The 16,897-nt window shown below is 33.2% G+C and overlaps 2 protein-coding genes across 3 annotated transcripts; one reads left to right on the forward strand and one right to left on the reverse strand.

Moving 5' to 3' along the window:
- The first annotated feature begins 4,856 nt into the window (after nt 1-4,856).
- LOC111915914 (uncharacterized) lies at nt 4,857-9,235 on the forward strand. Of its 2 annotated transcripts, none has more exons than XM_023911556.3 (10): nt 4,857-5,038; nt 5,275-6,647; nt 6,727-7,373; nt 7,445-7,525; nt 7,641-7,793; nt 7,879-8,042; nt 8,115-8,262; nt 8,348-8,470; nt 8,560-8,647; nt 8,992-9,235. In XM_023911556.3, the coding sequence occupies exons 2-10, from the start codon at nt 5,531-5,533 to the stop codon at nt 9,162-9,164; spliced, it is 2,694 nt and encodes an 897-aa protein (XP_023767324.1). In that variant the 5' UTR covers nt 4,857-5,038; nt 5,275-5,530; the 3' UTR covers nt 9,165-9,235. The 2 variants fall into 2 exon arrangements, with proteins under 2 accessions (XP_023767324.1, XP_052627564.1); XM_052771604.1 differs by having other exon boundaries at nt 7,454-7,525.
- Nucleotides 9,236-12,870: 3,635 nt separating this feature from the next.
- On the reverse strand, nt 12,871-14,459 carry LOC111915915 (probable voltage-gated potassium channel subunit beta). The gene is made up of 4 exons (XM_023911557.3): nt 13,776-14,459; nt 13,556-13,696; nt 13,317-13,481; nt 12,871-13,208 (listed from the first exon to the last, which is right to left on the reverse strand). The coding sequence occupies exons 1-4, from the start codon at nt 14,337-14,339 to the stop codon at nt 13,095-13,097; spliced, it is 984 nt and encodes a 327-aa protein (XP_023767325.1). The 5' UTR covers nt 14,340-14,459; the 3' UTR covers nt 12,871-13,094.
- Between the last annotated feature and the right edge of the window lie 2,438 nt (nt 14,460-16,897).

Raw genomic sequence — 16,897 nt, forward strand, 5'->3', positions numbered from 1 at the left:
TATCCCACGATTTCGGAAGTGAATTCAGTAACTTTTTGTTTATCTCAAACTTAGACAAGAAGATCACAACTATATTCTTCTCAGTAGTAAGTGTAGTAAATCGCTGCAACTGAGTTTCGAGGGTTTCTCTAGGGATATAATCGAAAATGTTGAAATTTTGTCTTAACATATCCTGACGACTCTCTTTCATGTTTTCAACTCCCTCTTAAACCTTAAAATCAATTAAAAAGCACAACTAAAAACCAAAATCAAACTTAAAAGTCAAACCCTTTGATTATAAACCTCAAAAGTCAACCTTAAAAGTCAAATTTAAAAAGTTAAACTCAAAAGTCAAACTTAAAAGTCAAACCGAAAAGCTAAATTTGAAAGTTTAAAAGTTAAGCAAAAAAATCAAAGTTTAAAGTCAAAGGTCAAACTTGAAAGTCAAAGTCAAAATTTTAAATAAAAGATAAAAAATAAAAGTTAAAAAATAATTTTTTTAATTATTTAATAATAATAATTATTATTATTATTATTATTATTTATTATTTTATTTTGGATGAAAAAGAAATTTAAAATTAAAAGGAATTGAATTTTGGGCTGAAAGTGTAAAAAATGCGAAACTTGAAGCGAAAAAAAAACGGGTTATAAATTAAATGGGGAATGAATGTATCAACTTGTGGTCTAGAGGAGTTGGTAAGAGCTGAAGGAATGCGAGATGGAGGTCGAGGGTTCGATCCCCAGCACCTCCAAAGTCGCGTCCTATTTTTTTTAAATGCGAAGCGAAGCGAAGCTGGTTGCGAGGCCGATGAGCTATGCGAGGACGAGGCTGCTGAGCGAGGCTGCTTCTTGCGAGGCCGCAAACCGAGGCCGTGAACTCCTCGGACCGCAAACACCGACCGCAATCCTCCGGCGGCCGTGACCAGTTTCCGGCCGTGAACTCCGAAACCCTAGCCGCCGGCCGCAAACTCCGACCAAAAACATCGATTTTTCGACTTTGAAGCTCCAAAACTCGATCAAAAACCTTTTTTTTATGAAAAAGATGAAGAGCAAACCCCCCTTATTTTTCAGAGATCTATCAAAAAACGCAAGAATATTTCGAAAATAAGATCAAATAATGTTCCAAATCTGACAAAATTGACTGATACAACTTGGATCTGATACCAATTGTAAGTCCCTAATCTGCCTGTGTATCAATCAGATCCGTTTGATGGTGCGGAATCCCAATCAAACGGATGATGTCAGATCAAATAAAAGAGAAGAAGAAGAAGAATAATATGAATCTCTGTATGAATTGATTAAAGTTAAAGTTCCAGATACAAAAGATTCACACACACAAAATGCTCTCTAGTTTCTCTCTTCTCTCGTTCATCTATCAGTACTCCTCACTCTAACTCATATATATATATATATATATATATATATATATATATATATATATATATATATATATATATATATATATATACATGGAGAATATGGGCCGTATAACATGGGCCGTAAATGGGTTTACGGCCGTAAGGTGTTTACGGCCATAAACTCAACCGTAAACATGACCGTAAACTCCAGAAATATTACAGAAAAATATAATTGCCCAGAAAAGCAAAGTATAAACCATATTTTGACCCAACATCATGTTTATGTAACTCAACCGTAAACATGACCGTAAACTCCAGAAATATTACAGAAAAATATAATTGCCCAGAAAAGCAAAGTATAAACCATATTTTGACCCAACATCATGTTTATGTTTTATGATATGGTTCTGGGAATACTCTGATAATAAATGTATTGAAAACCTTTTTGTAATAATTTAATGAAATTGGGTTGTTTTTGAAAAGTTTAAATTGGTTGGAATTTTTAGAGCATTACATTACTAAACGAGTTACAAAGGGGGTAAAGTTTCGTAAACTATATATATAAAGTTTTAATGAAATGAACGTTTTGTACTCTCTCTCTCTCTCTCTCTCTCTATATATATATATATATATATATATATATATATATATATATATATATATATATATATATATATATATATATATATATATATAAAAGAATAATGATATGTATGAGTCGAATTACTTGTCCCCAGGTCTATTAGTGAACCTTCTCTCTAGGGATTATGTATATAAAAATATACGAGATCGGTAGTAAAGTCGTTTCACGTATTTAACACTCTTCGTAAAAATAATGTATTTAAATGTTTGCATTTTAACGTAAATTTTCGTGTATGTTACTTGTACTCCCCCCTAAAACATAGAAAAAGTCTTGAAAAAATATAGGGGTATGAACTCACCTTATATGTTTTCTTGATGAGTGGAAGGATGTGGTGAGGAGTTTTCAAGTCGAGAACACTTGAAAAATACTTGAAGATTTTATGGTCCTATGAACAAATATATATAAATATTTGTGTAAATGATTTGAGATTTGTAGAATATGTAGGCTGTTTAGAAGTTGAAGGAATACTTACCAAGAGTGAGGAGATGACCCAAAGATACTTCAAAAAAATCGTGTCTTGAAGGGAAAAAGTGGGAACTCTTTTTGGAGAAAAGTGGATTTTGAAGGAAATAGAGAAGTGATTTCAACCTCTTGGAGGTTTTTCTTATATGGAAGGAAATGGGGCAAGTGGATTGGTTGTTGGGAAGTGTAATGGATAATGATTTGACCAATGAAGACTTGAGAAGTGACATAAATGTGGCAAGTGGGATCCACTTGACCCACTTGTGCAAATATTATATATATATATATATATATATATATATATATATATATATATATATATATATAACTTTAGATATTATTTGATGCAAAAGTATGATTTATTATTAATAAATCTTCAATATGTGGATAAAATATGAGTTTAGGGGGTCTAGGATGTGAAAAATATGGGTATGGTGGAAATTTCACGTCAAAACTCCTAAAACTGACGAAAAGTGCGAAACTGCCAAACATTCGGAATGGGGTCCAAAGGTGCGAAGGCTGCTGGCCCGCAGAGGTGGAGGTTCGGTGCGAGAGTAAGAAGTTTGCAGCGAAGGTATCTGATTTGAAAGTTCTCGGTTCGTTGTGAGAGGTGTAGATGTGAAAGTGTCCGACTGCGAGATGAGGTTTCGTTGCAAGAGTGTTTGATGCGAACGTGTCCGATTCGTTGCGAGAGGCTTCTGTGCGAGAGTCACGAAGAAGATGCGAAAGTTGTCGGTAGATGCGAAAGTAAGGGTTTTGGTCCGAAAGAAAGGGTTCGCATGCGAGAGGTTAAGAGGGTTTGCATGTAGCTAATGGATTCGAGTGCCTGCGAAGGTTCGCAGGTGAACAGTAACCTGCGAACCCTTCTTTGTCTTTTTGGTTTTCTTCTTCAGTTTTGAGCCATTTTCAACAAAGGAAGGGCTATAATGGTATGGGTGTTTGTGAAAAAGTTGGAAATGTGATTTTTATTACCAAGAGAGATTTGGGAGAGAGATAGATTGAGAGAGATAGAAAGAGATTTTGTTTGTAGCCTTTATTATGGCTTTGCCCCATAGTGTTAGGATTCCACTACGTCGTGTTATGAGTGTTATACATCCCAGTAGGATACATGGTTGAGTTTTATCGGGTTGTTACATTATTTACTCTATTTAGAGTTTACATTATCATTTTTGAAATCCTCGAGTGGAACTTTGTATTATAATAGTAAGTTGTACATTAGGAAAACATAACGTAAACCCTATCATACTAGCACTAGTTGAGTTGACCAGGTAGACTTTGTTTGACCAAAATAGATGGTTGTCACATAAAGCATAGTAATATTGTAACAAATTGTAATACACCTCTACCATCATTTATGTGGCGTCTATTTTGTAACTGGAACACTCGTGCACAAATCCATAATTTAACCGAGTTTGATCACAATGAAGGCGACTACATAATTGTTACAAAGTTACGGATAAATGGCACCGGAGGAAATACACATATTGTCCATTATTTTTAACAAACTTGCACATGTGGAAAATGGCAAATGGAAAGATTCTTGTGTTCTCATGCTCTTTTAGTTTTTCGGTATAGAGAGGATAACCCTTTTTTTGTTGTGAATAATGTGTACACTACAATGACGTATAAACATCAATATAATTATGCTTTTGTAACGCTTTCTCACGTTGATTATTAGTTAGAGTCAGATCGGAAGATCCAAACAGATTACTCGAAACTTTGTTCATCAAGGTCGGAGACGTTCAAACCGTTTTCGTAATGAGATGGACATTCGCCACTCCGACGAACCTCGCAAATATGGATTATGCCACCAACCTGATCATAATCGAAGAAATTGTTCAAATTCTCAACCAAGATACAATGTCATGTAAAGTATGTACTTTTATTAATTTATGTTTAAATGTGTGCTTAATTTGTATTGCTGTTTAATGCTTATTTAGTAATGTAATGTCATATTTAAATGCTTTTGTAATTTTGTAACAATGTAATATATTCAATATTGGTGTTTTATTTGAAGGTGTTGATTAGATTTATTTAAAAATGTAATTTCCTAAAAATAATACATGAACATATTTTTAAATAAAGTAATCAATGTATAACATATAATTTGAATAAAGTAAATAATATACAACATATAATAAGGTTAAAAGGTAGAGTTTTTAATAATAAAAGCTATATAAAAAAATAACAATAGAATCTAAAGGGCCAAAAATGTAAAATCTGAATTTTGTTTAATTCTAAAGTCGATAAACCGGTGGGTCCCAAGCAAAAATACCTACATTTTTACAAAGGAAAAAAAAACCAGTTCCTATTTTTACCAAATACTCTTAAACTTTCCAACCGTTAAAACATATGAACATATGATCCCAATTCATAAGTTAGTTAGCGTACCCCCACCCGCCTCCCCCTTTTTTCATGGGTTGGTGGCACGTAATCCTGATAATTATGAAAGATCAAACTGCCTCTATCTTTTTACACCTCATGAATAAACAAAACTGAAATCCCTAATCGGATTTTCTATCTGATCCCCATCCCCATGAGGGTTTGATTGGATAATGAAATCTCAATCTAATTGAATCCATGGGGAAAATGGCAGGTAACCATCGATTCTCAATAATTAATGTTAAATTTATGTTTTGATGTTTCCTACGGGAAGGTCAAATTTATCTCATAATTCTCCAAAGAAAGCTTAGAAACGGAAGGTCTCCATGGACCATGCTTTTTGCCGGTTATTGTTGGTTTCCATGCAATGTGATTTACTTTGTGGATTTTATTGCTGATAAGTTGTTCAATGAAATGCCTGAACGAAAATATGTGGTTTTCTGATTGCAGGATGCTTTGAATTGTAACTTATTGGAGTCAAATGAAGACATGCAATCCTTTTTGCTCATAATTTGATAAGAAATTGAAGAACAACAGTTTGAAGGGGTATAGTTTTTTATCCGAAGCCCATTTCAGTCGAGATTTTCCTGCCACAACATCTCTTGTTTTGGAATATAAAGCCCTTATAAAGTGCATCTTTTGCAAGGGGACAATAATGCTAATTCAATGCTAAGCAATCTTTATATCATCAGTTTTATTTGAGACAATGACCAATGAAATTTCGGGTAGTTCAGGAACTTATGTATATAATGGTATAACAAGGCGTGAAAGTGATCTAGACTCCCGTATACGCAATCTATCTGTACAAACAGGCGAAGAATTTTCCCCAGAATTTATAAGAGAACGCACACCTAGAAGAATCATACAAACAACCGAAGAATGTCCTCAAAAAGTTTACATAAAAACTCGATCATCAAGAAACTTACTAGAAAATCTTGAAGATTTCCCCTTAGAATACCATCAAGATCATAACATATATACAGATCCATACCAACAAAAGAAAGCAGGGTTTCATTTCAATCCAAACCCACAAATTCTTTATGAAGATCATCCTCACATAGGACTTCAACTTCCAGTTGAAGTAGAAAAATATGCATATTCTGATTATTCTTCTTCTGGAAAAATGAAATTTTTATGTAGTTTTGGTGGGAAAATATTACCAAGGCCAAGTGATGGGAAGCTTAGATATGTTGGAGGGGAGACACGGATTATATCTATTAGAAAAGATTTAAATTATCAAGAACTTATAAATAAAACTTCATATATTTGCAACCACCCTCATACAATCAAGTATCAACTTCCAGATGAGGATCTTGATGCGTTAATATCCGTATGTTCTAATGAAGACTTTCTCCATATGATAGATGAATATCATGAACTTGAAAAAGGGTCTCAAAGATTACGTATTTTTCTTATAAATTTAAATGACCCCGAGAGTTCAGATTCTAATGATTCAAGTTCTATTCAGTATGTGGTTGCTGTAAATGGCATGAACGATCAATGTGTTCACAAGATTTCTAGTAGAGAATCTCTAACTCTTCAACCAATTACAGGAAGTTCATTGAATTTGATGAATTTAACAAATCAAAATCAGGTGATTCAGACTCCTGTAAATGTGATGACGTCATATATGTCACCTCAGATGCCACGTCAGCTTAATTATGGTGATCGAGTGGATCAACAACCAAAATATGGTAGCTCTCAGCATCTTGATCTTACTTCTTATCATGGCAATGATCATGGAAATGTTGATATTCAAACACCTGTAAATAATGAATCTGCAATCCAGCCAAAAAAGTTTGTTTTCCCACATGATAAATCTGGTATGTTTTATGACATTAATTTCTCATTTTGTCCTCATCATTTGACTATTTTGCCCTTGTCTACTATTGCTATGAGCAGATTACATGGTTCAATCTTTAATGCCTACCCGACATGAAAACCCTTTCTTCGTGCATCAAGAGATGATAAAGGAGACAAGTCAAATATCTGAAGCTGACTTTCCTCCAACTATCATAACTTCTGATTTTAGCAATCAATATACTGAATGGAGTCAAGATATAAAGGACCCACATCAAAATCAGCACAACATTGTATATCCACCTTCAAATAATCAAAGCTACGTTGTTAGAACAGAAAGTAGTAATGCAATCTTCAACCTATCTTCCGGATGGCATCATGACACGTCAGCAGAAATGGGAATTGCTGACGTGTATGCTGAAAATTGTGTCCTCTTATCATCTAATGGAAGTGGAAACGGGTCCATTTCAAGATCAAATTACGAAAATACCCCTCGTATGAATGACGTCATCATCACAAGTCCAGCTGTTTCTGCTGCCATTAGTAATGATGTTTCTCGTTTTGGAAGCTTTGTGGAAAATGATAGTGTGCAAGAATTTCCTGTTATTGTTGAAGATGTAACTGATAATCGGCCACCTGGCATCCCTTCATCTGCAACAGTGATGCCATATGTTCAAGATGAATCAAGTGATGGAGTTTTAGTAATTAGAAATAGAGAAAATGAGATTGTTGCTCAATCTCATAGCAAGGTAAATTATTTATAGAAATTCATTTTATTTAATGATTTTCTTTGGTCAATTTGATTAATGTCCGGTTTTAGGATGTTAAGGATGATAAAGGAGTGAAAGGTGAACACCATACAACAGTAGCTGAAGTTGAAGCTGGAATGCATGGTCTACAGGTGATGTAATTTATGCTCTCTCCTATTACAAAATAGGGCGAATAAATAAAAGTTTAAAAAACTTTAATCAAATAAAGATTTTAGCTTATTTTAACTAAGGATTCCTTAGATGCAGATCATAAAAAATGCTGATCTTGAAGAACTACGTGAACTAGGATCTGGTACATTTGGAACTGTTTATCATGGTAAATGGAGGGGAACAGATGTTGCTATAAAAAGGATTAAAAAAAGTTGTTTTTCAGCAAAAAAATCAGAGCAAGAGCGATTGGTAAGTTGATATTTCTTGCATCTAACCTAAATTATATATAAAGAAAGATTAGATTTGATCGATGATTACATTCTTAAATTGATAGACTAAAGACTTTTGGAGAGAAGCTCAGATACTTTCAAGACTTCACCACCCAAATGTGGTGGCACTTTATGGTGTGGTGCCAGATGGGCCCGGGGGAACATTATCCACTGTTACTGAATATATGGTTAATGGTTCACTTAGACATGTTCTATTGAGAAAAGATAAGTAAGTTGAACATCAACTTATTACTTATTATTACAAAAAAATGGATATGAAGAATTAACATATATGTTGCAGATCATTTGATCGTAGAAAGAGGCTTCTAATTATGCAAGATGCTGCAATTGGCATGGAGTATTTGCATTGGAAAAACATTGTTCATTTTGATTTAAAATGTGAAAATTTGCTTGTTAATATGGGAGATCCTCATAGACCCGTATGCAAGGTAATTCATATCTATTTTCTTATAATTTATAATATTTCAAGTAAAAAATATTACATTAAAATACCATTATACAATTAAATTCCAGGTTGGTGATTTTGGTTTATCAAGAATTAAACGAAACACACTTGTGTCGGGTGGAGTAAGAGGAACACTTCCATGGATGGCCCCTGAGCTTTTGAATGGTAGCAGTACTAGGGTTTCTGAGAAAGTAAGGGCAAAATAGTAAATTACCATATACCATTGAATCTAGTTCTATGTATATTTTTTTTTTGTGTTAACCACTATTATTGTTGTCAGGTTGATGTATTTTCATTTGGGATTGCAATGTGGGAGATTTTGACCGGAGAGGAGCCCTATGCAGACATGCATTGTGGGGCCATTATAGGTAAGCTCTCACTTTTCAAAACTATAATTGAAGGGTTTAATGCAAGAAATAACAATGTACTTCTATTTATTTATTTGGTTAAATTGAAGTACATTGTTGTAATAGAAAGAAACAAAGGTAAATAAATGGAAGTACATTGTTATTTCTTGCATTTAGACAGCAGTGAAAAATATTAGTTCAAAATTGTGATAAGTTTAACAGGTCATTTCAATGGGTACTTCAAAAGTGTTGTATAATTATATTCATGAAATTGGATCATTATCTCAACAATAGGTTTTTGTAATGACATTATATATATGTAGAAATTATTTGTTAAAATTTGAACCTCGAAAATTGTTATGAAGGTGGGATTGTGAGTAATACATTGAGGCCTTCAATTCCGGAACGTTGTGATCATGGATGGAAGACATTAATGGAAGAGTGTTGGTCATATGATCCAACAGACAGACCTACGTTCACCGAGATAACACACAAGTTTCAAATTATGTCAAAGAGATATAATCATGCCAAAAGATGAAATATATAAGAAAAAAAAAAGATGAAAAGCAATGTATCACATTAGTTTATAATGACATATCAATTCTTTTATAGCACTCAAAATATTGTAGTTCAAATGTGGCAATATCATGTAACCACATTTGGTGTCAAGCATATTATTCTAGGAAATGGAGGTGCAAAACTTGATCGAGACACTGAAATCGATTATATTCGGTTTGGTTCTCATTCTCGGTTGTAGAATTTTTTTTAAACGGGTCCATAACCAAAGTTCAAACCACAAACCTTTTTTTATTAAAAAAAAAAAAAAAAACTCATATTTGAAATGACATGAGTTAATATGCATAAATTTTAAATTAGAAAACCTGTTTGGTTAGATAGAATGATATGATAAATGAATAGGACGAATATTACACTAATAATGTAATGCAATAAACAAGATGACGGATCCAGCCATTACATTTCAATAATTGTATTTGGTTTACCTATATGAATAATTCATAAATAGGATAAAATTTCATGTAAATATTTTATGTTATATGTAATATAACGCATAGTTTAAAATCTAGTGTATAACACAAGTACACAATTCAATCAACTATAATTGACGGTTTTTTCATGTACAAACAAAAAATTTTAAACATAATAAAAGATCACTAAAATTTAACTAAGATTATAATAATAAAATATATTTTCTATTTATGTTTGGGTACTGTGCTAATGAAATGAGTCATTAACTCCTGTTGTTTTGATCAATAGAAAATGACGAATGAATACAATGATGTTAACAAAGGAACTAACGATGACAAAAATATCACAAATACATATGCATATAATTTATCATTTTTTACGATAATATCAAGTCAGTATTATGTTTTATATTGTAATATATAGATATATAGATATTAAAGAATTAAAAATATAAGATATAGCATAAATAAATTATACGAAGATGAATGTTTTTATAACAAAACATTTTCAAAAAGTAATCTCGTAAAAACGATATTAAAGAATATTAAAAAAATGACCACGTGTTTTTAGAGGAATATAAAATAACCAAAAAATTTGAATTCACAAAAATGACCCTCTAATCCGAAATAGATCATTTTGGACCAAAAACCACCGATAATTACACACGTATGTGGTCTCTCTATTTAAAGAGAATCCAAAATATGGTACACTCCGTATCCTCGAACAATGTTTTGATTTTCTCAAGGATTTCAATTAAACGAAGCACGGATTTGTAGTCGGATGAGATTACAATGAACCATGTTAGTTTTGCACTTTTAATGTCAAAAAAGAAAAGAAAAACAATGACCGAAATGAAAACCCTAGTATGGAAGCTGAAGAACATTTTCAAAATCGGTTGACTTTGTTTTTAATTAAATATGTATTTCACATGTTTTTTTGTAGTATTTAGATTATAAGAGTCGTGTTTGGGGTTGTAGTTAGGTTTAATTATTATAAAAACAATGTCCGAAATGGAAACATAATATGAATACGAAGAACATGTCCGAAATAGGTTGCTATTTTGTTGTTCGGTATGTGTTTCATATTTCGGTATGATTCAATTTTTGTAGTTGGGTATTCTTTTCATGTAATTTTGAGGCTTACACCGAAATCTACAGAAACGGTGTGTCTGATGACTTTGCATGGATGTTGCAAAAAAAGTATGTTACATAGATGAAGGGGATAATGACTTGAAAGGGTAACGAACTTTCGATTATTGTCACATTTAGTCACTAAACTTTTTTTCGTTATCTATTTGCCATTGAGCTATTGAAACTGTTCACATTTTACCCTTATGACCGGCTGTTACCGGTCATAAGGGTAAAATGTGAACAGTTTCAATAGTTTAGTGACAAATAGATAACGAAAAAAAGTTTAGTGACTAAATGTGAACAAAATCGAAAATTTGTTTCCCTCTAAAAAGTTTAATGACTAAATGTGAACAAACTTCCTATTGTATTATGTTTTAGCAAAATTATTTATTTTTGTTTAATTGTAGCAACATTTGTTGACGAAGAAATCTATGAAATAAAAAACAAAATGTAACATCCGAATTTCTAGGTATCATAATTTAAGTATTTTTCTCTTGAGTTAAGAAGAGAGACTCGACGAGTTGACGCCTCAACTCGTCGAGTAAGGTTGCGACTGATGACTCGGATGAATGAATGGACTCGACGAGTCGGTGAGGCGACTCGACGAGTCCACGCTGTTGGCAGAAACCCTATATAGTTACTTTCATCTTACACATAGATATGAAGTATTTTATATAATTACGTGCTATGTGTGCATATTATTTGAATACTTGTTGTCTATGCTGGATGAACGATTTTATACATGTTTTAAAAGATTTAAACGGTATATTTATTTTATATCTAAAAATATGTTGCATATGAAACATGGGTAGATGAAATAGTTGGTGTGTGATCAAATAAAATGATGAGAGATAAGTGATGATAATTAGGTAAATAGATGATGATGAATATGTGATGTAGGATGAAAGGAGATACCATAACCTTAACCAACAATGTGGCGATGTAGTCATCTACCAAAGTATAGATGGCGACCACGGACTATTCTAGACAACCTAGTGGAAACACCAGCAGACCCATAACCTGTAGGTGATGAATTACGAGTTCAGATAATGTTGTAACTACGTATTCATGCGATGATACTCTAACCCCTTACTATGAATTACGAGTTCAGACGATGTTGTAACTACATATTCATGGGATGTCACAAATTTTGCATGTCAAACCAATGGTCATAATTCATATCAGTCAGAATGATTCATTTTTTTTGTAAAACCAAAATCAAATTGGAAATTTTGATATTTTATTTTGGAAAATGTCAAACCATTGGTTTTTTATTTCGGTTTTGGTTTTTTGTTTTTTTTTTAAATATATTTTCAGGGTTTTTTTATTTATTTAATTTCATAGATTTCTTCATCAACAAATGTTGCTACAATTTAACAAAAATAAATAATTTGTTAAAACATAATACAAGAGGAAGTTTGTTCACATTTAGTCATTGAACTTTTTAGAGGGAAACGAACTTTCGATTTTGTTCATATTTAGTCACTAAATTTTTTTTCGTTATCTATTTGGCATTGAACTATTGAAAATGTTCACATTTTACCCTTATGACCGACAACAGCCGCTCATAAGGGTAAAATGTGAACAGTTTCAATAGTTCAATGACAAATAGATAACGAAAAAAAGTTTAGTGACTAAATGTGACAAAAATCGAAAGTTCGTTACCCTTTCAAGTCATTATCCCTAGATGAAGAGATGATATTTTTATATACGTCTTTTATATTCTTATTCACCATTAGAAAAAACCTTCCTATTATATCATAATAACTAACTTCTTATTTACAGAGAGAAGCATCGGTTGAGGATACATAACCAAAACTTCAACCACCAACGCCAAATGTTAAATTAAGGAGGCAGAAGAGGGTGTGTGAAGGTCAAACAACGTAGTATTGTTGACACAACATGTGTAATGTGTAGCCTTCTTTTTTCAGTTCAAATATATGAGACCTGTTGCATAATATAAGATCCCGACCTCAGTAGCTGAGGACCATCAAAGTTAATGGCTTATCGTATGACAATGATCTTGGTTACAATATCTAAAAATATAAGATAATTCATCAAGTCGAATAATAAAGAAGGAATCACATTCCTTCAAGAATGGTCCATTCCATCACAACCAACAAACAGTTTTTCTTATACCAATCCAATAAACCATTCCATTAATATATTAAATGATCACAAACCTACCAACTGGTGTTCAATGGTGATAGATTCGCAAACCAGATCCCAATTACACATTGGGTCAACTACATGATATAAGATTCAATAACTGTTATTGTAACAATCTCAGGGTACAAACATAAAACTGAATGTCTATAGAAGCTCACTCTCTCTGTGTGTGTAATGTACCTTCACCTATAAGAGTCAGGCTTCTTTGGTTTGCTCTGAACAACAGCCTCGATCTTCTCCATCACTTCAGGTGTAAGCTTTGGAATGACATCAATGGCCTTCATGTTCTCTTGTATCTACATTTAATTGCAACCCAAAAGATGATGCTAATGTTTTAGAAACAAAAGAGGAGAAGATGCAAAAAAAAAAAGTGATGAATCTTTGATTTGAATATCTGATCTGACCTGATACTCCTTTGTAGCACCAGTAATAACTGATGATACATTCGGATTTGCAGCACACCAAGCAATTGCAAGCTGGGATAAGGGGACTTTTAGTTCATCAGCAATTGGTTTTAGGTTCTTAACTTTCTTAAGAACATCATCCACCAATGATCTACTCGCAAGATTCTGCAATGATGAACACAAATATTGATCAAGTAAAGAGGGCTAAAACCAGAAATGTAGATTGGATTTAACTTAACCTTGTAGTTCTCCAAAGCAAATCGACTATCAGCCGGAATCCCTGAGTTGTACTTTCCGGTCAAAACTCCAGATGCAAGTGGACTCCAAGTTGTAAGCCCGATGCCATAGTTGTTATACAAAGGAAGATACTCATTCTCAACCTGAATAAGTGAATCAGTTTATATCAAGGATCAGAATGATTTGAGTTCATAATCGATCAATTAGGGTTTTGATGTATACCTTATGTCTAGAAAACATATTATACTCAGGCTGTTCAACGATCGGTCCGACGAGATCCAACCGATTCGCAATCCCCCAAGCCTCCGTAATCTGTTGCGCAGACCACTCACTAGTTCCCCAATAAAACGCCCAACCTTTATCGATCACATGATTCATAGCCCTAACTGTTTCCTCAATCGGCGTTTGCAAATCCGGTCGATGACAGTAAATCAGATCGACATACTCCATATCCAGTCGTTTCAAAGAAGCTTTAGTCCCCTCGATGATATGTTTCCTGGATAAACCCTTGTCGTTGGGTCCTGGCCCTCCCCAAAACAGTTTAGTAGACACAACGATGTCAGAGCGTTTCCATCCGAGTTCTCGGATTGCTTGTCCCATGATTTCTTCAGCTCGGCCATTGGCGTAGACCTCTGCGTTGTCGAAGAAGTTGACGCCATGGTCACGGCAACATTGGAGTAGAGTTTTGGCTTCTTTTACGTCTAACTGGTTGCCGAAACTGACCCATGCACCGTATGAGAGCTGTGACACCTTCAATCCTGATCGACCGAGGTTCTTGTATTCCATATTTTCCGATTACCTGTGATCAGAAAAGATGAAATGGAGGCGATTGTATAGAGGTCAGAGAAGGGAAGTGTGAGACGGCAGGTAGCTGAGAATGGACTACTTAACATGTGAGTGACAGCAGAGAGTATAAAACAGTGACATTATTCCATCCAGGTTGTTCCCAGAAAACAAAATTAATCAAATTTTTGGCAATACATTTTTTAAAATGAATTATATATTTGTATTTAGTAATCGTTTAACACATATTTTAAATTTATAAATTTTAGGATAAGTTACACGAATGGTCCCTATGGTTTGTGGTAGTCTGTGTTTTTTATCCTTATTTTTTTCTTAGAGAGGTGGGTGTGGGAACGCCCACACGAGTTACTATGCTAAAAAAACAAAAAAACATCGTTATCAAATGTGATGGTAGTAACCGGAAGTAACGCGAAAGCCTTTAACATGTAATAACGAGAGGGAGGGACGGTGTTAATTGGCGTTATCATGTGTTATGAAACACAAGGAGTAGTGGGCATTGCCCACTCCGAGTAGTCTTAGAGAAATTTTGATTAAAGTCACTGTATTTTGGCTCTATCGACTAAAAAGTCATCAATCATTTTAATTTTAATTTTTTGCTATTTAATTATGAGAAAATTATAAATTTAGCCAAATACATTAATTACTTTGTAGAAAATAGCAAAAAAAAAAACTCAAATTACAAAAACAGCCCTTAAAATCGCAGATGGATTAAACCATCTGCGATTTTGCCCTTCCATCTGCGAACGTACAAGCACCTAAAGCACAGGCACTTGTACGTTCGCAGATAGAAAAGTTCATCCGTGATTTTGTGAAGTACATCCGCGATTTCGAAGGATCTAGTATAAAAACGTTTTTTTCCTTCATTTTTCACATTCTTTTTGAAGAAACTCTCTCTCTCTCTCTCTCTCTCTCTCTCTCTCTCTCTCTCTCTCTCTCTCTCTCTCTCTCTCTCTCTCTCTCTCTCTCTCTCTCTCTCTCTCTCTGCGATTTTGTTAGAGCTATCATGGATGATATCATAGGCGATTTTCTTAGAGATGTTTTAAACAAATTTTACAAAAAAATGATAATTTATTGAAAAAATTTATATATAATAAGGTTGTTTTGTAGTTAAACCCATCAATTTCATAGTAAAAAAAAACAAAAAAAAATTCACAAAATTGCAGTTCAAAAGAAGAGGAAATCTGCGATTTTAGGCTGAAAAATGGGTATATATACAACGAAAAAAGAAAAAAAAACCAACTGCGAATGTACAAGTGTCTAAAGCACGTCTGTGCTTTAGCCACTTGTACGTTCACAGATAGCATGGTGAAATCGCAAATGGATTATACTCATCTGCGATTTTAGTGGCTAAAAATGCAATTTTGGTTTTTTTTTACTATTTTCCACAAAGCAATTAGTATATTTGGCTAAATTTACAATTTTCTTTTTTATCATTAATACCGGTAAGCATTACAAAACAACCTTTATACCTGGTTAGTACCGGTTTTAAGGTTAAATTGCAAAATAATAATAATAATGGATGACTTTTTCATTAACAAAGTTAACGTTTAAAGATTTTTCTAGAGATTTTAAAATACTTATATTTATTTATTAAAAAACTCAAAATAAAGATTTTTTTTATTTATTAAAAACACAATAATGTTAATTTATATATTATTTTGTATTCTTTTAATTCTCTTTAATAAATATCATTATTACAATCAGAAATATACCATCTATATCATATATAACTTAAGAAAGCTTTGTTGATTTGTCATAAAAAAATACATTTTAGACTAAATATTACTTCATTGTTGAATTTTTAGGTTTGGGGTGTAAAAAGTTTACCTTAAAACTACAACTTGCCAAAGATTCTTTCACAATCAAACCACACATCATAAAATAAAGGCTTATCAAAAGTTGTTATTCCTAAAGGTTTATTAGATGTTGTTAACCTTTTATCATGTTTTGCATTATCATAGTCGGTCACCATTGCCATAAAAGCTCTAATATTTACACAACACCACCAATACACTTCGTCACCACCACCACCTTTTGTCATTAACACCGTCTACTACCACTAGCCTTTGCCACCACCACCACTACTATTACACTTTGTCGTCACCATCTGTCACCACAACCACCGTCACCACATATAAAGAAACCATCACCTTCACCGTCTCAACACCATCCTTATTGTCACACCCCCATACCAAAACGGCGTAAACGTTCAGGGGCGGAGGACGTCATGTACAGTATCATATCAATGCATAATAGTAAACAAGCAACAACATCATCCATTGCATTTAACAGTATAATTTAATACAAGTGTGTTCTGAATGTATTTGTAAGACATCAAAAATATGAATATCAAAAATAAAAGATGAGTCTTGAACACGCTCCGTCTTCTCAAAACCTGGTCCAGTGTACCTGTCTACTGGTGACCTGAGAATACAAGTTATTTTGAAAGAGTAGATCAGTATTTAAGTTGGTGAGTTCGTAAGTATTTTAGTGTCAAATGTTTGCATTAGTTTGATGAAAATGTTTGTAAGTGTTTTGAT

Source organism: Lactuca sativa, chromosome 1 (assembly GCF_002870075.4).
Source record: "Lactuca sativa cultivar Salinas chromosome 1, Lsat_Salinas_v11, whole genome shotgun sequence".
Lineage (NCBI taxonomy): Eukaryota > Viridiplantae > Streptophyta > Magnoliopsida > Asterales > Asteraceae > Lactuca > Lactuca sativa.

Coding starts and splice junctions, on each gene's coding strand:
- LOC111915915 (XM_023911557.3), bottom strand. CDS start 14,339: ATGGAATACAAGAACCTCGGTCGATCAGGATTGAAGGTGTCACAGCTC. Junction 13,482..13,555: donor TTGCTTTGGAGAACTACAAG/GTTAAGTTAAAT, acceptor TCATCATTGCAG/AATCTTGCGAGTAGATCATT. Junction 13,209..13,316: donor GTGCTACAAAGGAGTATCAG/GTCAGATCAGAT, acceptor AATTAAATGTAG/ATACAAGAGAACATGAAGGC.
- LOC111915914 (XM_023911556.3), top strand. CDS start 5,531: ATGACCAATGAAATTTCGGGTAGTTCAGGAACTTATGTATATAATGGT. Junction 7,526..7,640: donor CTGGAATGCATGGTCTACAG/GTGATGTAATTT, acceptor CCTTAGATGCAG/ATCATAAAAAATGCTGATCT. Junction 8,263..8,347: donor CTCATAGACCCGTATGCAAG/GTAATTCATATC, acceptor ATTAAATTCCAG/GTTGGTGATTTTGGTTTATC.